Below are 16,725 nucleotides of genomic sequence, written 5' to 3'. Positions count from 1 at the left end.
CTTTTATATGAAGGGTACCTATTGATTTGAGCTTTATTTTTATTTAAATGTACTCTTACATCAACTATTCTCAAACTTTTTGGTCTACAAATTCCTTTACACTCTTAAAAATAATTGACCCACAAGCTTTTGTTTTTATAGGTATATCTATCAATATTTTACAGTATTTGAAGTTAAAATAAAAATGTTAATATTTATTAAAAGTAACAATATTATAAATATATCTATAAATCTTTGTAATGTCTGGCTTAATAGACAACAGTTATATTCTCATATCTGCCTCTGCATTCATTCTGTTATGATAGCACACATCATGAAGCCTTTGGAAGACTCCTCAGTATAGTCAGGAGAAAATGAGAATAAAAAGGTATTATGAAGAACAGATTTGACTTCATGCACTGCCTGAAAGTGTCTCACTGATGCCTGGAACATACAATGAGAACTACTACTCTATCAGCTTTTATCTGTTCCTTCAGTCTTTTACTAGCTGATAAAATCCAGGAATCAATAAAAGTGCAGATGGTTAATTCTTCTGATGCTCCAATAATGAGGCGAGGCTTTTGGAGATGGAGAGTGGGAGGTGGAAAGAAAGCATTACTCCCTGTTCATTCTCATTTCTCTTCTTTCTATCTCTCTCTCTCTTTTAACAGTAATGTCTCTCTAGCCCTGCTTCTTGTTCCTCGAATCCCTCATTTTTGGGTTTAATATTAATGCACATAAACACACCTATTGTCACTTAAAAGTAAACATAGCTCCTAAAAAGCTATGTTTTTCGTGTTCTGAAAAAAAATTAGTAAAATCTTTTTTCATCTTTTTTTTAGGAAGGAAGAGCTACTGTTAACCAGGATACAAGATTAGACAACAGAGTCATTGATCTTAGGGTAGGCCTCATTTATTTATTAAGTGACCTGGTTATGCCAAAATCAAGGAGGGCAGGGATAACATACCTGTCTTGGGTTTATAGAACTAATTGACATTTGCATATAGGTAAGTATGATAATACGAGAAACAACTTTCCAACTGACCTTTCCCCTAAAAAGAATTGCTATCAGTAAGGACAGTTGAGTAATAGTTCACAGAATATTGATTTGCTTCGCTTTAAAATGATAAAGGAACACGAATCCAGAAAGTGGACTTGCTTCCAGATGATACCTGTTTTAGACAAGGTAGTCAGCAAATGGAAACATAACCATTAATATCCCTACAAAATTCTGAAAGAAATTATATCCACATTTAGAACAACTGGGTGAAGATTAGTAATTAATGCCTCAATCCTTTGAATTCGATCTGAACACAGAATTAACAATAAAGAAGTAGTTGGCCCTGGGGGTTTATATAGTAATCTCACAGGTCTTCTCTTTCCCTTTCTGGCTTGGTTGCAAGTGAAAGAGTTCAGTGGTTTCATCATTGTAGTAAAACCAAAGTCATCTTTCTTTCTTAATGTTTTGACCACATCTTCCTCCTTTACGTAACATATTTTACCTAAAACTTAAAGTCTTTGTCACCTTATGAGCTCTTTCCAACTTTTCTGTAATCATACAGGTCTACCTTTTCATATATACGCATATGTTTCCCCTGATTATTTGCTTTTTGTCTACTGGTACCTTTTCCATATTAATTTGTAGTATATAGAAAAGGCTAGCAATCAAAAGTCCTCTTGGTACTCCTTAGAAACCTAAACCTCAGGGTTCATAATTTTGGCCACAGCAATTAGACATCATGCTATATTTGTCTGTGCTGTTTGTTCACACAAGTTATTGGTTATGCTTCTAGAATTTGGCCCAAAAAGTATTTTTCTTTGGCCCACATCATTTTTTTTTTAATTTAAATTCCTTGCCACCATTGAAAAAAAAGGGAGGGAGGGTACATTGGATAGACATGGCTTTCTTTAAAAAGGTTGGAGATGAATCTGGCAATTTTGGGGCCACATGGCAACATCAGCTAGCGCTCTAGATGGGGCATTATGTCCTTTAAACCTTACAAATTGATTTAATTGTATTCTGTTATTTTATAGACATCAACTAGTCAGGCAGTCTTTCGTCTCCAGTCTGGCATCTGCCATCTTTTCCGAGAAACTTTAATTAACAAGGGTTTTGTGGAGATCCAGACTCCTAAAATTATCTCAGGTATGCTTTAAGATATTTCTCTTGTTCTTAAGTAGATTAATGTTAGCTTTTTATTTTATTTTTTTTTTTAATTTGAGAATCCTAAATATCCCTTAAGGTTTATTGCTATGAGACTATTTATTTTGAAGACTATGCTGTATAGCAGCAGTCGCATATCACTAATGTCCCCTTATTTCAGGAATCATTATGTGATAAGAATTATAAAATGAAGCAGTAACACACAAAACAAAATTGTTGTTATATAAGTTGCACCAGAAACTTTCATTGCGTAGGTTTCTTTTTAAATTGGTATTATAATTTTGTTTCGTATAAACTGCATTGTAAAATTAATACTAAATACTACAGATGGTAAAAATCTTAATTCTCATTCTTATATGAGAACCTTATCTAAATCATTTTACCTTTTTTAGAGTTGCTTAAATAACACTAAAATGTGTTATAAATGTCATTTAGTTATAAATAAAAAATGGAACATTGCATTCTTGATAATTAGAAAAATTATTAAGAATTTCTTTTTTCTTTTTAAAAATAATTCACAATTAAGTAGCTTTAATAGATTTAAAATCAATGCAGAAAGGAAGCATATATATCCAAAGAAGTAAAATGAAGGTCTAGCAAACCTCTCCTAAATATAAACTGTTGAGAATCAGATATAGGAATTATATAGACTATGGTTTCTCTGCAATTCTTGATTTTCCAGGTTGTTGTTGTTGTTGTTTTTTAGTGAAGTACTTGAATCAAAAGTATAAACTGTTTTTAACAAGTTTGCATTGATAAGCTTATAATTGATTATAACAACATAAATGTTTATGTTTCAGCTGCCAGTGAAGGGGGAGCCAACGTATTTACTGTGTCGTATTTTAAAAATAATGCATATCTGGCTCAGTCCCCCCAGCTGTACAAGCAAATGTGTATTTGTGCTGATTTTGAGAAGGTTTTCTGTATTGGACCAGGTAAGGTTTTGGCAGTTATAGTTCTCTCAAAATTCATTAATTGGACCATAGTTAGGGTTTTAGAAACACACTTTACATAGAGACAGTTTTAAAGCTTAAATTCTTTTATATGTTGACTACATAAACACTAGACTTTGAGGTAAAAATGATAATATGCTTCGGTAAACATTTCAAAAAAAATGTATGCTCAATAGTTCTTTAAACAGTTGAGCATCATTTATGTAACTAGAATATAAGTATTATATATTCTTACAGAAGAATGCCGAAGAAAACTTTTATCTTGAGAATATCTTATTTTTAAAATATGTGCTTTGAAAATATATACCCTCTAAAGTATATCTAAATATATTATTTATTATACTTAAGTATAATTAGAACAGAATTAGTTCTTATTTGGACTGTCCTTTCAACTCTCCATCAACATTAATGAACAACTGTTGCAGTCTTCCAAATAATATTTTGTCATCCTTGGTAATTCCTTACTTCTATTGTAAATTTATAAATGTGCCTCTGTATATTTTGCTACTAGTTTTATTCCAAAGCTGTTCTTTTTACTCTTACTATTTGTACTGTTCTTAATGTTGATAATATGCTAAAGACCATTAGAAATTACTAACAAATGCCTGATTTAATAGATTATATTAACATGGTTTTTAAGATATATTTGCTTAAAAGTCGAGCACAGACACATAGTCATGTAGCAAATTCTTTTATGAAGATAATTATAAACAAAGACCAGCTTTACTTCATCCTTTAAAACTTACCAGTTATTTCATATATGTAAGTTTTTTGATAGCTTAGTAAAAATTAAATACCTGCTCATAGAGACACTGGCAAGATCATTAAATGTCTTAATTTTCTGAATATATTAAATAATTATTCGTTGAACACCTACTGCATGTATAGCTTTGCACTAGGTACCTTGTACATAAAAGAAGAATCAACCAGTACTTCTCAAATATTAATGTGCACAAAAATCACCTGGAAATCTTGTTAAAATGCAAAGTCTGACCAGTAGGTCTGGGGTGAGGCTTGAGATTCTGCAGTTCTCTCAAGCTCCCAGGTACTGCTTGCTGATGCTGCTTATTTGCAGACCATGCTTTGAGTGACAAGAAATAGACATTGTATCTGCTCCCAGGACAGAATAAGACATGTATACACATAACAGTTACAGGGAGTAGTCAACTGATTTTCACAGCAAATAATCAGATTGTGCTATACAGTCAGCAGATTGATGTTAATTATGTGTTATAGCTAGTGTAAAAAGAGGGAGAAAATGGAGTTCGCTGGAGTCACATAAAAGAAAATGCAACTGAAATGAGCTTTAAGGGCAGAGTAGGAGATAAAGGCAATAGAGATGGCATTCTAGTCAAAAGAAACAGGATGAGTAAAGAACATGGAAGAAAATAAAAATAAGACTAGTTAGTATTAAGAAAAATGGGAAATAAGGGTAGGCTTAAATTATGAGAGCATAAAGCTTTTAGACTTTGTCATTTTATGTCTTATTACAGTAGTCATTTGGGAACCATTGTAATTTACTGAGCGAGCATGTGTTATAGAAATATTAATATGAAAAATGTAGCAGAACTAGAGTCAGGACAACTGGGAAGGAAGAAAATGTGACAATAGTGGATAGTGACGATAAGAGCTGGACTGAGGCTGAAATATGTATAATGTTACTTTGTTTATACAGATTTCATTTAGCTTATACGGATTTCATTTAGCTTGAGTCAAGTTTTAATAAAATTGAGAACTCACTATATTAAATCTATTTTTAATTATTGAGCAGGCTCATGAGATCCTGCATTCTCTCATGGTTCTCATGAGTCTCATTTATTAATTTACATTTGTTACAGCTTTTACTACATGACTGTAGGAATTTGTAATGAACTTGCCATCCAAGAGAATGCTGAAACAAATGGCTTATCAAAGGTCTTTCCAACCCTATAAAAATAATGAAAATAGTACCATTTGAGTACTAGTAAATAGAATTGTGTATTTAAATCCCAATTTCTCCAAAATTTAAAACACCATTTACTATGTATTTCTTTTGTTAATGTTACAGTATTCAGAGCTGAAGACTCTAATACCCACAGACATCTAACTGAATTTGTTGGTTTGGATATTGAAATGGCTTTTAATTACCATTACCATGAGGTTGTGGAAGAAATTGCTGACACCTTAGTACAGATATTCAAAGGACTTCAAGAAAGGTAAAATATATATATATTTCATATCTCTAAATGGACTTAAGAATCAGTTTGAGTTCTTCAAAATAAAGCAATTCTTGAGTTGAAACATGTAAACTAAGTTTTTATTGAACTTATACGTACATATAAAGACTTGATAGTTAAATAATCAGTTAATTAGTGAAAAAAAGTCCAAACTTAAAATACTGTTCTGTATCCAGGTCAATTGGGACTTCAGCTAGTTAACCTCATTTTGGTAGGGAAGTTTACCAGATTGTGAACAGCCTACCTATATTCATATTTTCCTTTATACTGACGACCTGAATTGCCCAAGAAATAGAGCCAATATCACTTTTATAGCAGTTTATTGTTTGGGAGTTAGTATGAGGTAGTGATTAAGAGCTTGGATTCAGCTAGATCCAGGTAGCCTAAATTCAAATCTAAGCTCTGCTACCTATCTTTGTGGGCCTTGTGCAAGTTATTTAACTGTGTCTCAGTTTCCTTTGCTATTATAAGTGAAGTGAAGGTAGTATTATTACTTTACCTCAGAGGTAAAGAAAGGTTCCTTTAGTACACTTGTTTCTAACCTTCACTGACTTTGTCTGTGTAAATTTAGCCTATGTCAGGAATGGTTAATTCTTAGATCAATTTATATTTCCATTGAGTGCCCAACAATGGTTAAAAACTAGTACACTAAAGGGACGTTTGACTTATTTGGGCCTGGTGAATTGAAAGCATTTACAGAACATTATTAGACATGTCCTTGATGTTCAGAAATTGAATTACGTAGAATCTTCAAGGTATACCCTCTAAACTGGCAAACATTTTCTCCCTTTTTAAAGGTCATTGAAAGTTTTTTACTTGTGAATGTTTAACAGAGAAAATAAGAAAATGGAAAGCAAGTTAAGTAGAATCGAGTCGTTTTCCTTTCTTCATAGTTGTGACAGTACTTCAATATTAAGTAGGCTATAAGAGACTTATCTAGTGCTTTGATAACTGACAAAGTACTGTATTTGAAATTTTTATTTGAAGACCACCGATTTAACTATTAATTGATATATTTGAATATGCTTCATTGATACCTAAAAAGAGTGTAAAAATGTTATGAATCCATTTGCTCCATTGCAAGTCTAATGAGTGATTTTAAGAACACAGAAATTAATTATCGATCTTAACAAATATTATAGCATATACACCAATATTTTCCAGGCATTCTCTACATTGCATTATACCTTTAATGACTAGTCAGTTGTACACAGCCTTTAAAAAAACATCTTTGTTCTCCGAAACATTTCAATACAGTTCATTTTAAGCAACTTTCATTCAGACATAATCTATAGTCCACCTAATATTTCCTTATAAAACAAGCTAACCTTTGAAACTACAATAAATAGAGCTTTTCTCATTTTTTCACATTTATAATTCATGAAAGTTTCTGAAGCCTGTTTATTTTAGGTGTTGATATCTTCTCTATTAATATTGGAATATGAAATTGCCACTTTGGTTTTTGTAACAACAGACCAACCATGAATCGGGCCTTTGGGATTAATCATATCTCTACTAACAAATTAGAGACTCACATACCATCATCACTGGACTTCTTCAGTAGACTTAAGGGGCAACTTGGAAATAAAAGCCTTCTTTCTGTATCTATAAGTCATTTAGGAATTTCAAGTTTTTGTGTCAGTTGTAAATTGGGTTACCTGGCTTGTCCCTTCATATTTTTCATTAATATTTATCTCATAGAAGAATACAAATGTATTTTAAGATATTGAGTCATATTTTTATATTACCATTGATAAACATAAATAAAGTTAATGTCGAAAACAAAGAAAAGCAATTTAAAAATCAATTATTGGGGTCATCTTAACTCATATCAAGATTTGAATAAATCAATGGCCAGCCTTTATTGCACCTATGAAAATCTTTAAGACAAATCGGGAATTGATAGTATTTTAACTTCTACTCTTTTCATAGAATGTAAACATACTTTTTACTATTAATTATGGAAAATTTTAAAACATAAAAGTAGACTAATGAACCTCGTGTACTCATCACCCAATTTCAACCATTGTCATTCCATGACCAATTTTGTTTTATCCATTTCTACCACCCCCTATTATTTCAAAACAAATCTCAACTATCATTTCATCCATAAATATACTTTTTAATCTTAATAAAATATTATCCTCCAATTCAATGTAGTAAACATTTGTCTTATGCCTATTGTTTAGAGGCTAGACACTATTCTAATTATTAAAATGGGAAATAATTTGGCACTCTCTTGAAAAAAACTTACAGTATAATGGGAATGGGGAAGATAAGACAAGTATTCATTAATTTGGTCTTCCTTAATGATAACAAGAGTTATTAAAGAATTAAAAAGTCAAAATTTTTAATGCCTAATAAAATGGCTATTTTATGTTTCTAACAGTGTTAGCCGATATGAGATAAACTTTTAATCCATCAGTGCCACCATGGTGACAAACAATGTAAGACTGAAAGATGGTATTAAATATTTTAAATGTTTAAATTTCATTCTTTAACTTAAACAATTTCTTGATAACACTTTTTCTTGGTAGATACACTGATTCAAAGATGATTTTATGTGACAAAGTATCTGGTAGGTACTCAATACCTACCAGATATTTTTTCTTCGTTGTTGGTGCTACTACTGACAAGCCTAAAGTCCCTGAGACAAATATGCACTGAGGCTGAATTTTACACAGCAAACTTTGCTCTAAAAGCATTTCCTTTTGAGTTACTCTGAATTTCAAATTGTTATCAGTGGAACACAAAACTAATAGTATATACAGTAGGCTCTTGGGTCCCTGTCAGCTGGCCACTTAGGAAGATATCTGGACAGCTAGGAGGCTCTGTGAGGCTGAGTAGTTCACCTGGGAAGGAACTTAGCTGGCTATGGAGCTTCCACCCCTGAAACTCCCAGGTTACCCTTTCTTCATCTTCGCACACATAGTGACTACTGTGAAATGTTAAAAATGTTGTTTCTTTGTTAAAAGGAAAAAATGTGTAGTGTCAAGTGAGTGGAAGAGTAAAAGCTCTACGTGCTCCTTATTTTGCCAGTAATAGTAAAATTTTTTTAATCATTTTTATGTTTTGCCACAGTGACCTCTTGTGGAGAAAACATATATCTCACACATTTTTATTAACTAAATTATTATTCAAATAGGTTTCAAACTGAAATTCAGACGGTAAATAAACAATTCCCCTGTGAACCATTCAAATTTTTGGAGCCAACTTTAAGACTAGAGTATTGTGAAGCATTGGCTATGCTTAGAGAAGCTGGAATTGAAATGGGAGATGAAGAAGATCTGAGGTTTGTCTTTGTGATTTTTAAAACTTGAGTAATTAGGTTTAGGATATGAAAGAAGAAATATATTCATGAGTGATTATTTTTTTCACCCAGCTGATAAACTTTAGTTTTATTAATTTTTTTGTATATGGTATGATGCTGTTTTATTTAATGTGCGATCTGAAATAAAATGTTATGATTTAATGTGGTTTGCCTGAGCTTCATTAGTTTTATTTATAAACGCTAATGTTTGTTTCCTCCTACCATATTTGTAATGCTTTAAGAATATAAGGACTTTTGCCTGTGATTTTATCATCTAATATATTACCTCTCTCAATCAGTGGTAGAGAAAGTAAACAGCAGTCTAAATCCATCCCCATACAGGATTAAGCATAAAAATGTTAAGCTTTCCAAAAGTTACAAAAATCGTTGTTATTTAGGTGATATAAATTCAGATCATACAACTTATAATTTTGAAGCAAATTATGTAGTTTAATATAAATATGAAATAACCATCTAATATTTTATTCAAGAGATTGTAAAGTATTTAAGACATCACAACAATTTATATATATGTAAGAGGGAAAGAGATAATATGATTGTCATTTTTTTAGGTTTTTTTAACATTTTATTTAAAACTCTTTATTTTTGTTTGTTTAACAAATATACCTATATGTATGGTTTTAAGCATCCCCTAAATAGCTAGATGACATCTTAAGGCAAACCAAACATTTTATAATGAAGTTGGGTGATATTTTCTTAAGTTTTTAGAAATTGTTCTTAAATAGATATAAAGTAGTAACCTCTTGACTTTAGAGATTTAACTGGTTTATACACTATATTTTAAAGACTTGGAAATACTGATTTGTGTTTTATAAACCTGTGATAAAGAGTAATGGATTTGAAGTGGAACCATTTAATGGCAAGAATAGCCTGTGTTAGTATAGTGAACTTTTACTATAGGAAATTGTTTCAAAACATCCATGTTATTTCTGAATCGATGAATTGCTAAATTCTGTTTATGCTTTTATTTAAATATTATTGAGCAGCATCTAATAAATGTTTTGTCACTGTTTCAGGTGCATGTATTTATAAGTTGTTTTCAGTAGTATTTGCCTTTTTAAAATGAAGCAGAATAAACAACAATGTATTTTGGCTGAATTTTTTTTATCCCTTGAGAACTTCAAATAGAAGAGGTGCCTTATTAACTTATTAACTTTTTTAAGTTGCTGTTTGATCTTCAAACACCTGATTTCATGTTTTTTGTTTTTCAGTACACCAAATGAGAAACTGTTGGGTCGTTTGGTAAAGGAAAAGGTAGGATGTTTGAACATGCAGTATTTCTTTTTCTAAATCTGAAATGGATCCTGGTATTAACATTAAGTTGCAGAGGTGACTAATTTTTCTAGAATAGAATGATTCCAGAATAAATAAAAACCTAGAGGAATAATATTTTTTAAAAAAAAAATCTTGGAGAAATAAAAAATATTTAGACGGGCTTTGCCCAAATGGTTTGATTAGCTCAATATTCAATTTTTGTGCTAAGTTGTACTGAGATATCTCTAAAAGTGATATCTATGCCAGATTATCAGATTAATTAGAAAGGACCTCAAGATGATTAGATATTATTTAGAAATGGTCTTCTCTGAGTACCTTTACTGCCTCTGTGTGAAAGCTACTTTCAATCATCTCATTTTCTAAAACTCCAAAGACGATAAAAGCTAAACTTAATGTGTTCTTTAAAGAAATTAAGAGAATTGTGTGATAAAATGAAAACAGTCCTTGAGCTCCTCCTGCTGGTTGCACTCTCAACTGTTAAACTGACTGGGGAACTATCATATTTCTGAAACTGCGCTATGTTGAGTTTATATCTTTAAAATGCTGTTTTAGCAGAGCCAATTTAAGTTTACGATCCTTCTACAATCCAGTTTTAGTAAAAATGTTTAACATCAAAACAGTTAAAATGTGATTGGTTTCTTTTTTATTATAGCTAGGTAACATAATATCCTTTCTAACAAAAATGTGGTAATTTCATGGTAATATTATTTATTTCAATAGTAGTTTTCATATGAAGAAAACTACCAAATTTCCTTTAGATATCTAAACTAAAATTTAATTATTGGAAAGATAAGGTTTTTTGAAGATGAATATTATAAAAGTGTCAGTTTTCCCAAAATAATTTATAGATTTCTCTTTTTTTTTTTTGCCACTTTTTATAAAACACTAAGATATTTGGGATAATTTAACATAAAAAGCTATAAAATGTATCTGAAGGACTAAATGAGCTAGAATGGTAAAGGAAAAAATGAAAAGTTTGCAAGCAGCATAATTTTCAGTGGGGGACAAATTGGAGAGATTACATATTTCAAAGAAAAATAAACATTTGGACTACAATTGAATAGTCCTAAAAATTAAGAATTGGAAGAATTCATAACATCATGGCAAAATACTATAGGCTAAAGACATTACTTGAAAGAAGCAAAATACTTGTTTTATAAAGTATTATTACAGTAATCTTGAAGCACAAAATGTGTATAAAAAAAGACAGTTGATTACCAAAATGTTAGCCTTCTTTTTACTTTTATTAAACTTTTTAAAAAACGATTTTAATCATATTTATCCTTTTCATAGTATGATACAGATTTTTATATTCTTGATAAATATCCATTGGCTGTAAGACCTTTCTATACCATGCCTGACCCAAGAAATCCTGTAAGTAACTTGATTTTAAATAACCTGTTTTGGGGAAGAAGGAAAACTTTATTGTCACTATGTCAAATTGTACAAGAATAATGATTTTCATTAGTAATTTGCAGTTTTAATGGTCACAATGTTACATGTATTACTACTAGTTTCTATCAATTCAGGTCAAAATGAAATCTGAATATTCTAGCAAATTAGTCCCAAAAACCTATATTAGAAATCATTTTCATGTGTTATTTTTTGAAGATTTACAAGGAAGAAACACCATATAAATGATAAATAGTATTAGTAGATTTAGAGACATTAGCAAATTATCTTATTATTGACCTTGAACTAAGAATTTACATTCTGTCCTGGGAACTAATCTGAATAATGTCTTGTGGCCTTTTACTATTTTCCCATTGCAGTGGTTCTTAAACTTTAGTGTATATCAGAATCCCTTGGAGGACTTTTCAAAACACAGATTTCTGGGCCCCATCACCGGACTTTACAATTGGTTTCGGGTAGGGCTTGCTAATGTGTAAAAGTTCGGGTAATACTGATACCACTGATTCAGGACTCACACTATGAGAACCTCTGGTTTATTCAAAGACAGGGAAAGTAAGTTACAACCTGATAGGGAATAGGTTAAGCTATGGTAAATTGATGTTTAATTTGCTTTTTTTTTTTTAATAAAAAAAATTTAATTGGTAATTTGAAGTTCCAAAAGTGACCCAAAAAGCATATCACACTTAATAACATTTCAGTTGATAAAGCAAAATAAGAATCAGCACTAATTCTTAGAAGTTAGATATGGTGCTCCGATTTGTTATTAGAAGGTGTGGTAGAGGAGGAGCATAAAATCTGATAGAAGCAAGGAAGAAGTTATTATTTAGCCCTCAGTAGTTTAATCCTGTTTTAGAGAAATTGGGTTCATTGAAGCAGGTTACACCATTAATTGTAGGAAAAAAATGAATTTGTTCTTCATGTAACAGATTTTTTTCCCACATATGTGTAATGGAAATAGGATGATAGCCACTTGAAAAGTGGTGTTTTTGTTTGTTTTTTCGGGCAGAAACAGTCCAACTCTTATGATATGTTCATGAGAGGAGAAGAAATACTGTCAGGAGCTCAAAGAGTACATGATCCTCAGCTGCTAACAGAGAGAGCCTTACATCATGGAATTGGTAAACAACAAATATATTTGGGAGAGTATATATATTCTGAAAACAACACATTTTAAACCTTTTAAAGACTTCTCAAAAACACAGTCATTTGTTTTAATCTTCATTGAACAATAATTGCTTTTGTATTTTATTAAGCTAAATAAGATGATAAATTATGTTTGTTTCCCTTTTTTGTAGATTTGGAGAAAATTAAGGCGTACATCGATTCCTTCCGCTTCGGAGCCCCTCCTCATGCTGGTGGAGGCATTGGTAATATTCCTTTAATATTATGACAATAATATTTACACCCTAGATTTTATTTGGCACAGTGTTCATCCAGTTCTAACTAAATTTCTTTAGCATTAGACACAAAAAGTAAATATTGTTAATGCATACAAATAAGTCCATATGTGCTAAAGTGTAATACAAATTTGAATTATAAGAATTTTTAAAGTGCGTTATGACTAAATTAAAATTAGATTTCCAAGGAACAAAATGAACAACTAACTTGTATGTTCTAAAAGATTGTAATAAAATTCTAGCCATTTTTTTTTAAGAGTTTAAAAGCAAAATGTCTTATAAATTGAATGTCCTTTTTTCTTTCTGTAATCTTTCTGTATCAGATTAGCCAAATTAAAGTTCTCCCTCAAATTAGCTCAAATCACTGCTAAATGTTTTTATTGAAATGTAATATGTCATTGACTTTGTTAGGACCACCTCTAGAGTATATATGTAAGATACTGCTTAGTATTTTAAAATGAGTGTTTAATTCAACTTTTGGATGTCCATATCGAAGACACTTTAAAAGAATTCTGAATTTATAGTTTTGTTGAATCTTTGTTATTTGTGTGAGGGAGTTTGTAGGTAATAGGTAATATACTTTGAAATTTTTCAAATTAAAAGGGTATAGAAGAGTGTGCATTCACTTCCCTATGCAAAGATAATTTTTCATATGCAAAAATATACATACTTTTTAAAATATATTTTTTGTGCAAATTGTAGCATACTGTATAAACCATTCAGTACTTGCAATTTTCACTTACTCTATTTTGTAACTTTATCAATACCTAAAGAGCTTTTTCTTTTTTTATCACTACTAGAATCAATTGATAGGATATACCATAATCTTGTTAACCAGCTTCCTATTGATGGACATATAGGTTGTTACCAGCCTTTTATTGTTACAAACAAAGCTAAAATGAATAAATAATTTAATAAGTTTTAATAGGAAATTTATGACTATTTTCTCTTAGAGTTTTCAGTAATGTGCATTGTATATAATATTACAAACTTTTGTGACTGATTGACCATATAATTTTAATATCGTGAAGACACTTGAATAGTTATTAAAATACCACCTGTTTTTGATAATTAACATTTGAAAGGAAGGTAGAACATAGTGGTTTTTTTAGATTAGTGTTTGATTACTATGATACAAGGTTCAAATGTACATCTGCAGATGTTTTTTGGTAAGAAATACAAATAAAAATGTTAGTTCTCTTATTTATATTTTCTATTTTAGAGTTAAATATATTCTTTTAAAATCAAAAGTTGTTGCTATGTAAAAATATTCTCTGACCTTTCCTTCTCTGTGTGGTCTATTAGTCTTCCACGGCTTCTGTGATAGATGAACCAAATTGCACATAAAAAGTTTCCTTTACTAGTTTTCTATTTATTAGGTGGTACTTGGTCTTAATTCTTGTTAGTAATATGGTATTTAAGTTACTTGTCAAAATCAGCCTCTTCTACACTCAAAGCATTTAGTGTAGTAATGTAATCTAGAGTCATTTATACTAGGAACCACCATGTTACATGTCTATTGAATTACAATCAATTTCTGGTACTTCCGTTAATAAACTTCCTTGAATGAGTTTTTATGGCTTTCATCTTATACTGATGACCTGGACTACTCATTGGAATCTGGTCTCATTTGAAAATATACAGGCTTATAAAATGGGATTTTTTTTGTTTGTTTAAATCATAAATTTTAGACATTTACATCAACTGTTGTAGTTCACATTTCACAGAAACCATACTACTTAAGGATATCTCATTTTCGTCCTTCCCACATACAGCATTATCTCTATTTCTGAATCAGACCCAAAATTGTAAATAAACTCAAAATAATAGAAGTCATTTTCCTTCTAACAAAGAAAGTATTTTGTTGATGAGTGGTATTATGTTGGTAGTTTTCAATAAATAAGACCCTGGGAAGTTTTCAGAAAAGGAATCAATATTTATTTTGTTCTCCCTAGGGTTGGAACGAGTGACTATGCTGTTTTTGGGACTACACAATATTCGTCAGACTTCAATGTTCCCCCGTGATCCCAAGCGACTCACTCCTTAAAGAAAGCCATGCTTTACATTTTTTCCAGTAACCTACTATTGATCAGCCTGTACCTTAGGTACTTAAAATATGCAGTAGAATACATGTCTTATCTAAAGTGCCACAGTTAATTTTGGATTCATTCAGTATAAGTTACTTTAAAACAGAACATTTTTCTAACTTTGGACATGCTTCAGTAGGAAAGGTTGAATGTTTTAATGAAAAGTTCATATGGTTATGTTAAAAATTCATACTGTATTACTACAATTAATGTTAACAATTTTAAACAGAATTGTAAATTTTTTATTTTCTATATTACAGTGGCTGCAATATTAATGTCTTAAATTTTCAATATTTGAACTTATATTTTTTAATTCTGACATCGAGATAAAAATTGGGGAGCATTTGAGCTCCTCAGTATATGTCATCAGTTTGATTCAAATAAACTCTTATAAAAATTCAAAAAAAAAAGTTTTAGGGAGGTATGTGATATTTTAATGAATGTATAAGTGGCATATGATGGAAAATTAGGTAGACAGTATCAGTTCTTAAAAGTCGTATCCAGAAATCATGTAATGCAGGTGAAAATACTGGTTAGAAAATATGCAATATAATATTGTATTACATTGTAAAGTCTAAACTTGAAATTCAATAAAATTTTAAAGGTAATTATGATGGGGTTTGTGTAATTTTATGGCAGTCTTGATTTTATAACTGGTTCTTGGCATTTATAATTTGAGAAAAGAAAAAATGTATAACTGGTTTATGTAAATGCCTAAAAACAAATGAAAACGGATATATTCATAACGTATTCATATCAAGATATAAGTTCACATGGGTGTAAGAATAGAGCTCTTAAAGGTGAAAGCTTGGGTTGTTTCAGAGTTTATTTCACATAAAAAAACTGCAGAATTTTTTGTTTCATTTTTAACTAGTACTAGCATTTAGTGAATGTCACTAAAAAGCACTCCCATTTTCCCTACCCAAATTTCTTTGTAAGAATTACAATTAGAAACACTTTCCTTCTAGATTATTAAATATGTTGATGCTAATGTTAATTTTATGGTGAACTGTACTTAATGGGCAGGAACAAAACAATGTAATGCATGTATTTTCCTGTTGGAAAAGAAAAAATAATACAGAAATGTCGGACTTTATTACCCCGAACCATAAATACCTGCCCATTATTTTTGAAAGTTAATTATTTCATCATCTAGATTGAGCTCTTTGAAAATAGACTTAATTTTTATATCTTTCATATCAAAGCCTCTTGACAACAGTGTTTAATAAGTTTAAGCCCTATAAGAATAAAATGGACTATCTTTTTCTGTATTGTGTAATTCTCAGGCCCTAAAATAGTATAATAAAATGGCCCTAGATTCTTAACAAATTTACAGAATTATAGCTTCTTCCAAAATAAATAGTTTGTAAAGTCTTGGAATGATATCTTTTTAATTTAATTATTTTTATTATGAAATATTTCAAACATGCCAACCAGGTAATTATGGATAATAAATAGGATACCCCTTTTCTTGATACCCAGCTTTATCAAATCTTAACATTTTCATATTTGCTTCTAATATTTTCTTTTTTTTAGAAAGTAATTGTAGATACACTTAAGGTTTCCTATGTACCTACCCCAATTCTATTCTTTCATATCCTAGTAGTAACTACTATATGAATTCAGTGTTTTTAAATTCTTTTTCATGTTTTTTATATTTTAACTAAATGTTTGTTTCTATGAACATTTTTGTAGATTAATTTGATATGTATATTATGGGATTTTAAGTGGAATTACCTTGAATTTTTAAAATAATTTGGAAAAACTTGGAGTTTTCCTCTTTCAACTCTTTCCTCTCTTCCTCTTTATTGAATGAATGAGCATTTTAGTCATTCAATGAATGCCCTTAATTTTTTGGCATTTTATTCTTTAATTGTGAAATATATTGGTATTCCTAATATCTTTCAAA

General features: G+C 30.3%; 1 protein-coding gene across 3 annotated transcripts in view; it reads left to right on the top strand.

The window, feature by feature from the left end:
* Positions 1-15,424, top strand: part of DARS1 (aspartyl-tRNA synthetase 1) — a 43,104-nt gene extending 27,680 nt beyond the window's left edge. For 2 of the 3 annotated variants that reach the window (XM_039874563.1, XM_039874565.1), the window contains 10 exons: positions 822-881; positions 2,015-2,126; positions 2,945-3,079; positions 5,145-5,292; positions 8,459-8,605; positions 9,856-9,898; positions 11,213-11,293; positions 12,339-12,450; positions 12,628-12,699; positions 14,685-15,424. In XM_039874563.1, the coding sequence (XP_039730497.1) occupies positions 822-881; positions 2,015-2,126; positions 2,945-3,079; positions 5,145-5,292; positions 8,459-8,605; positions 9,856-9,898; positions 11,213-11,293; positions 12,339-12,450; positions 12,628-12,699; positions 14,685-14,776 (1,002 nt within the window). In that variant the 3' untranslated portion in view covers positions 14,777-15,424. The remainder of the gene's footprint in view (positions 1-821; positions 882-2,014; positions 2,127-2,944; positions 3,080-5,144; positions 5,293-8,458; positions 8,606-9,855; positions 9,899-11,212; positions 11,294-12,338; positions 12,451-12,627; positions 12,700-14,684) is intronic. The other variant, XM_039874564.1, reaches the window with a different exon arrangement.
* The last annotated feature ends 1,301 nt before the right edge of the window (positions 15,425-16,725 follow it).

Source organism: Pteropus medius, unplaced genomic scaffold (assembly GCF_902729225.1).
Source record: "Pteropus medius unplaced genomic scaffold, Ma_sr-lr_union100, whole genome shotgun sequence".
NCBI lineage: Eukaryota > Metazoa > Chordata > Mammalia > Chiroptera > Pteropodidae > Pteropus > Pteropus medius.
This window is presented reverse-complemented; position numbering and strand designations above follow the sequence as displayed.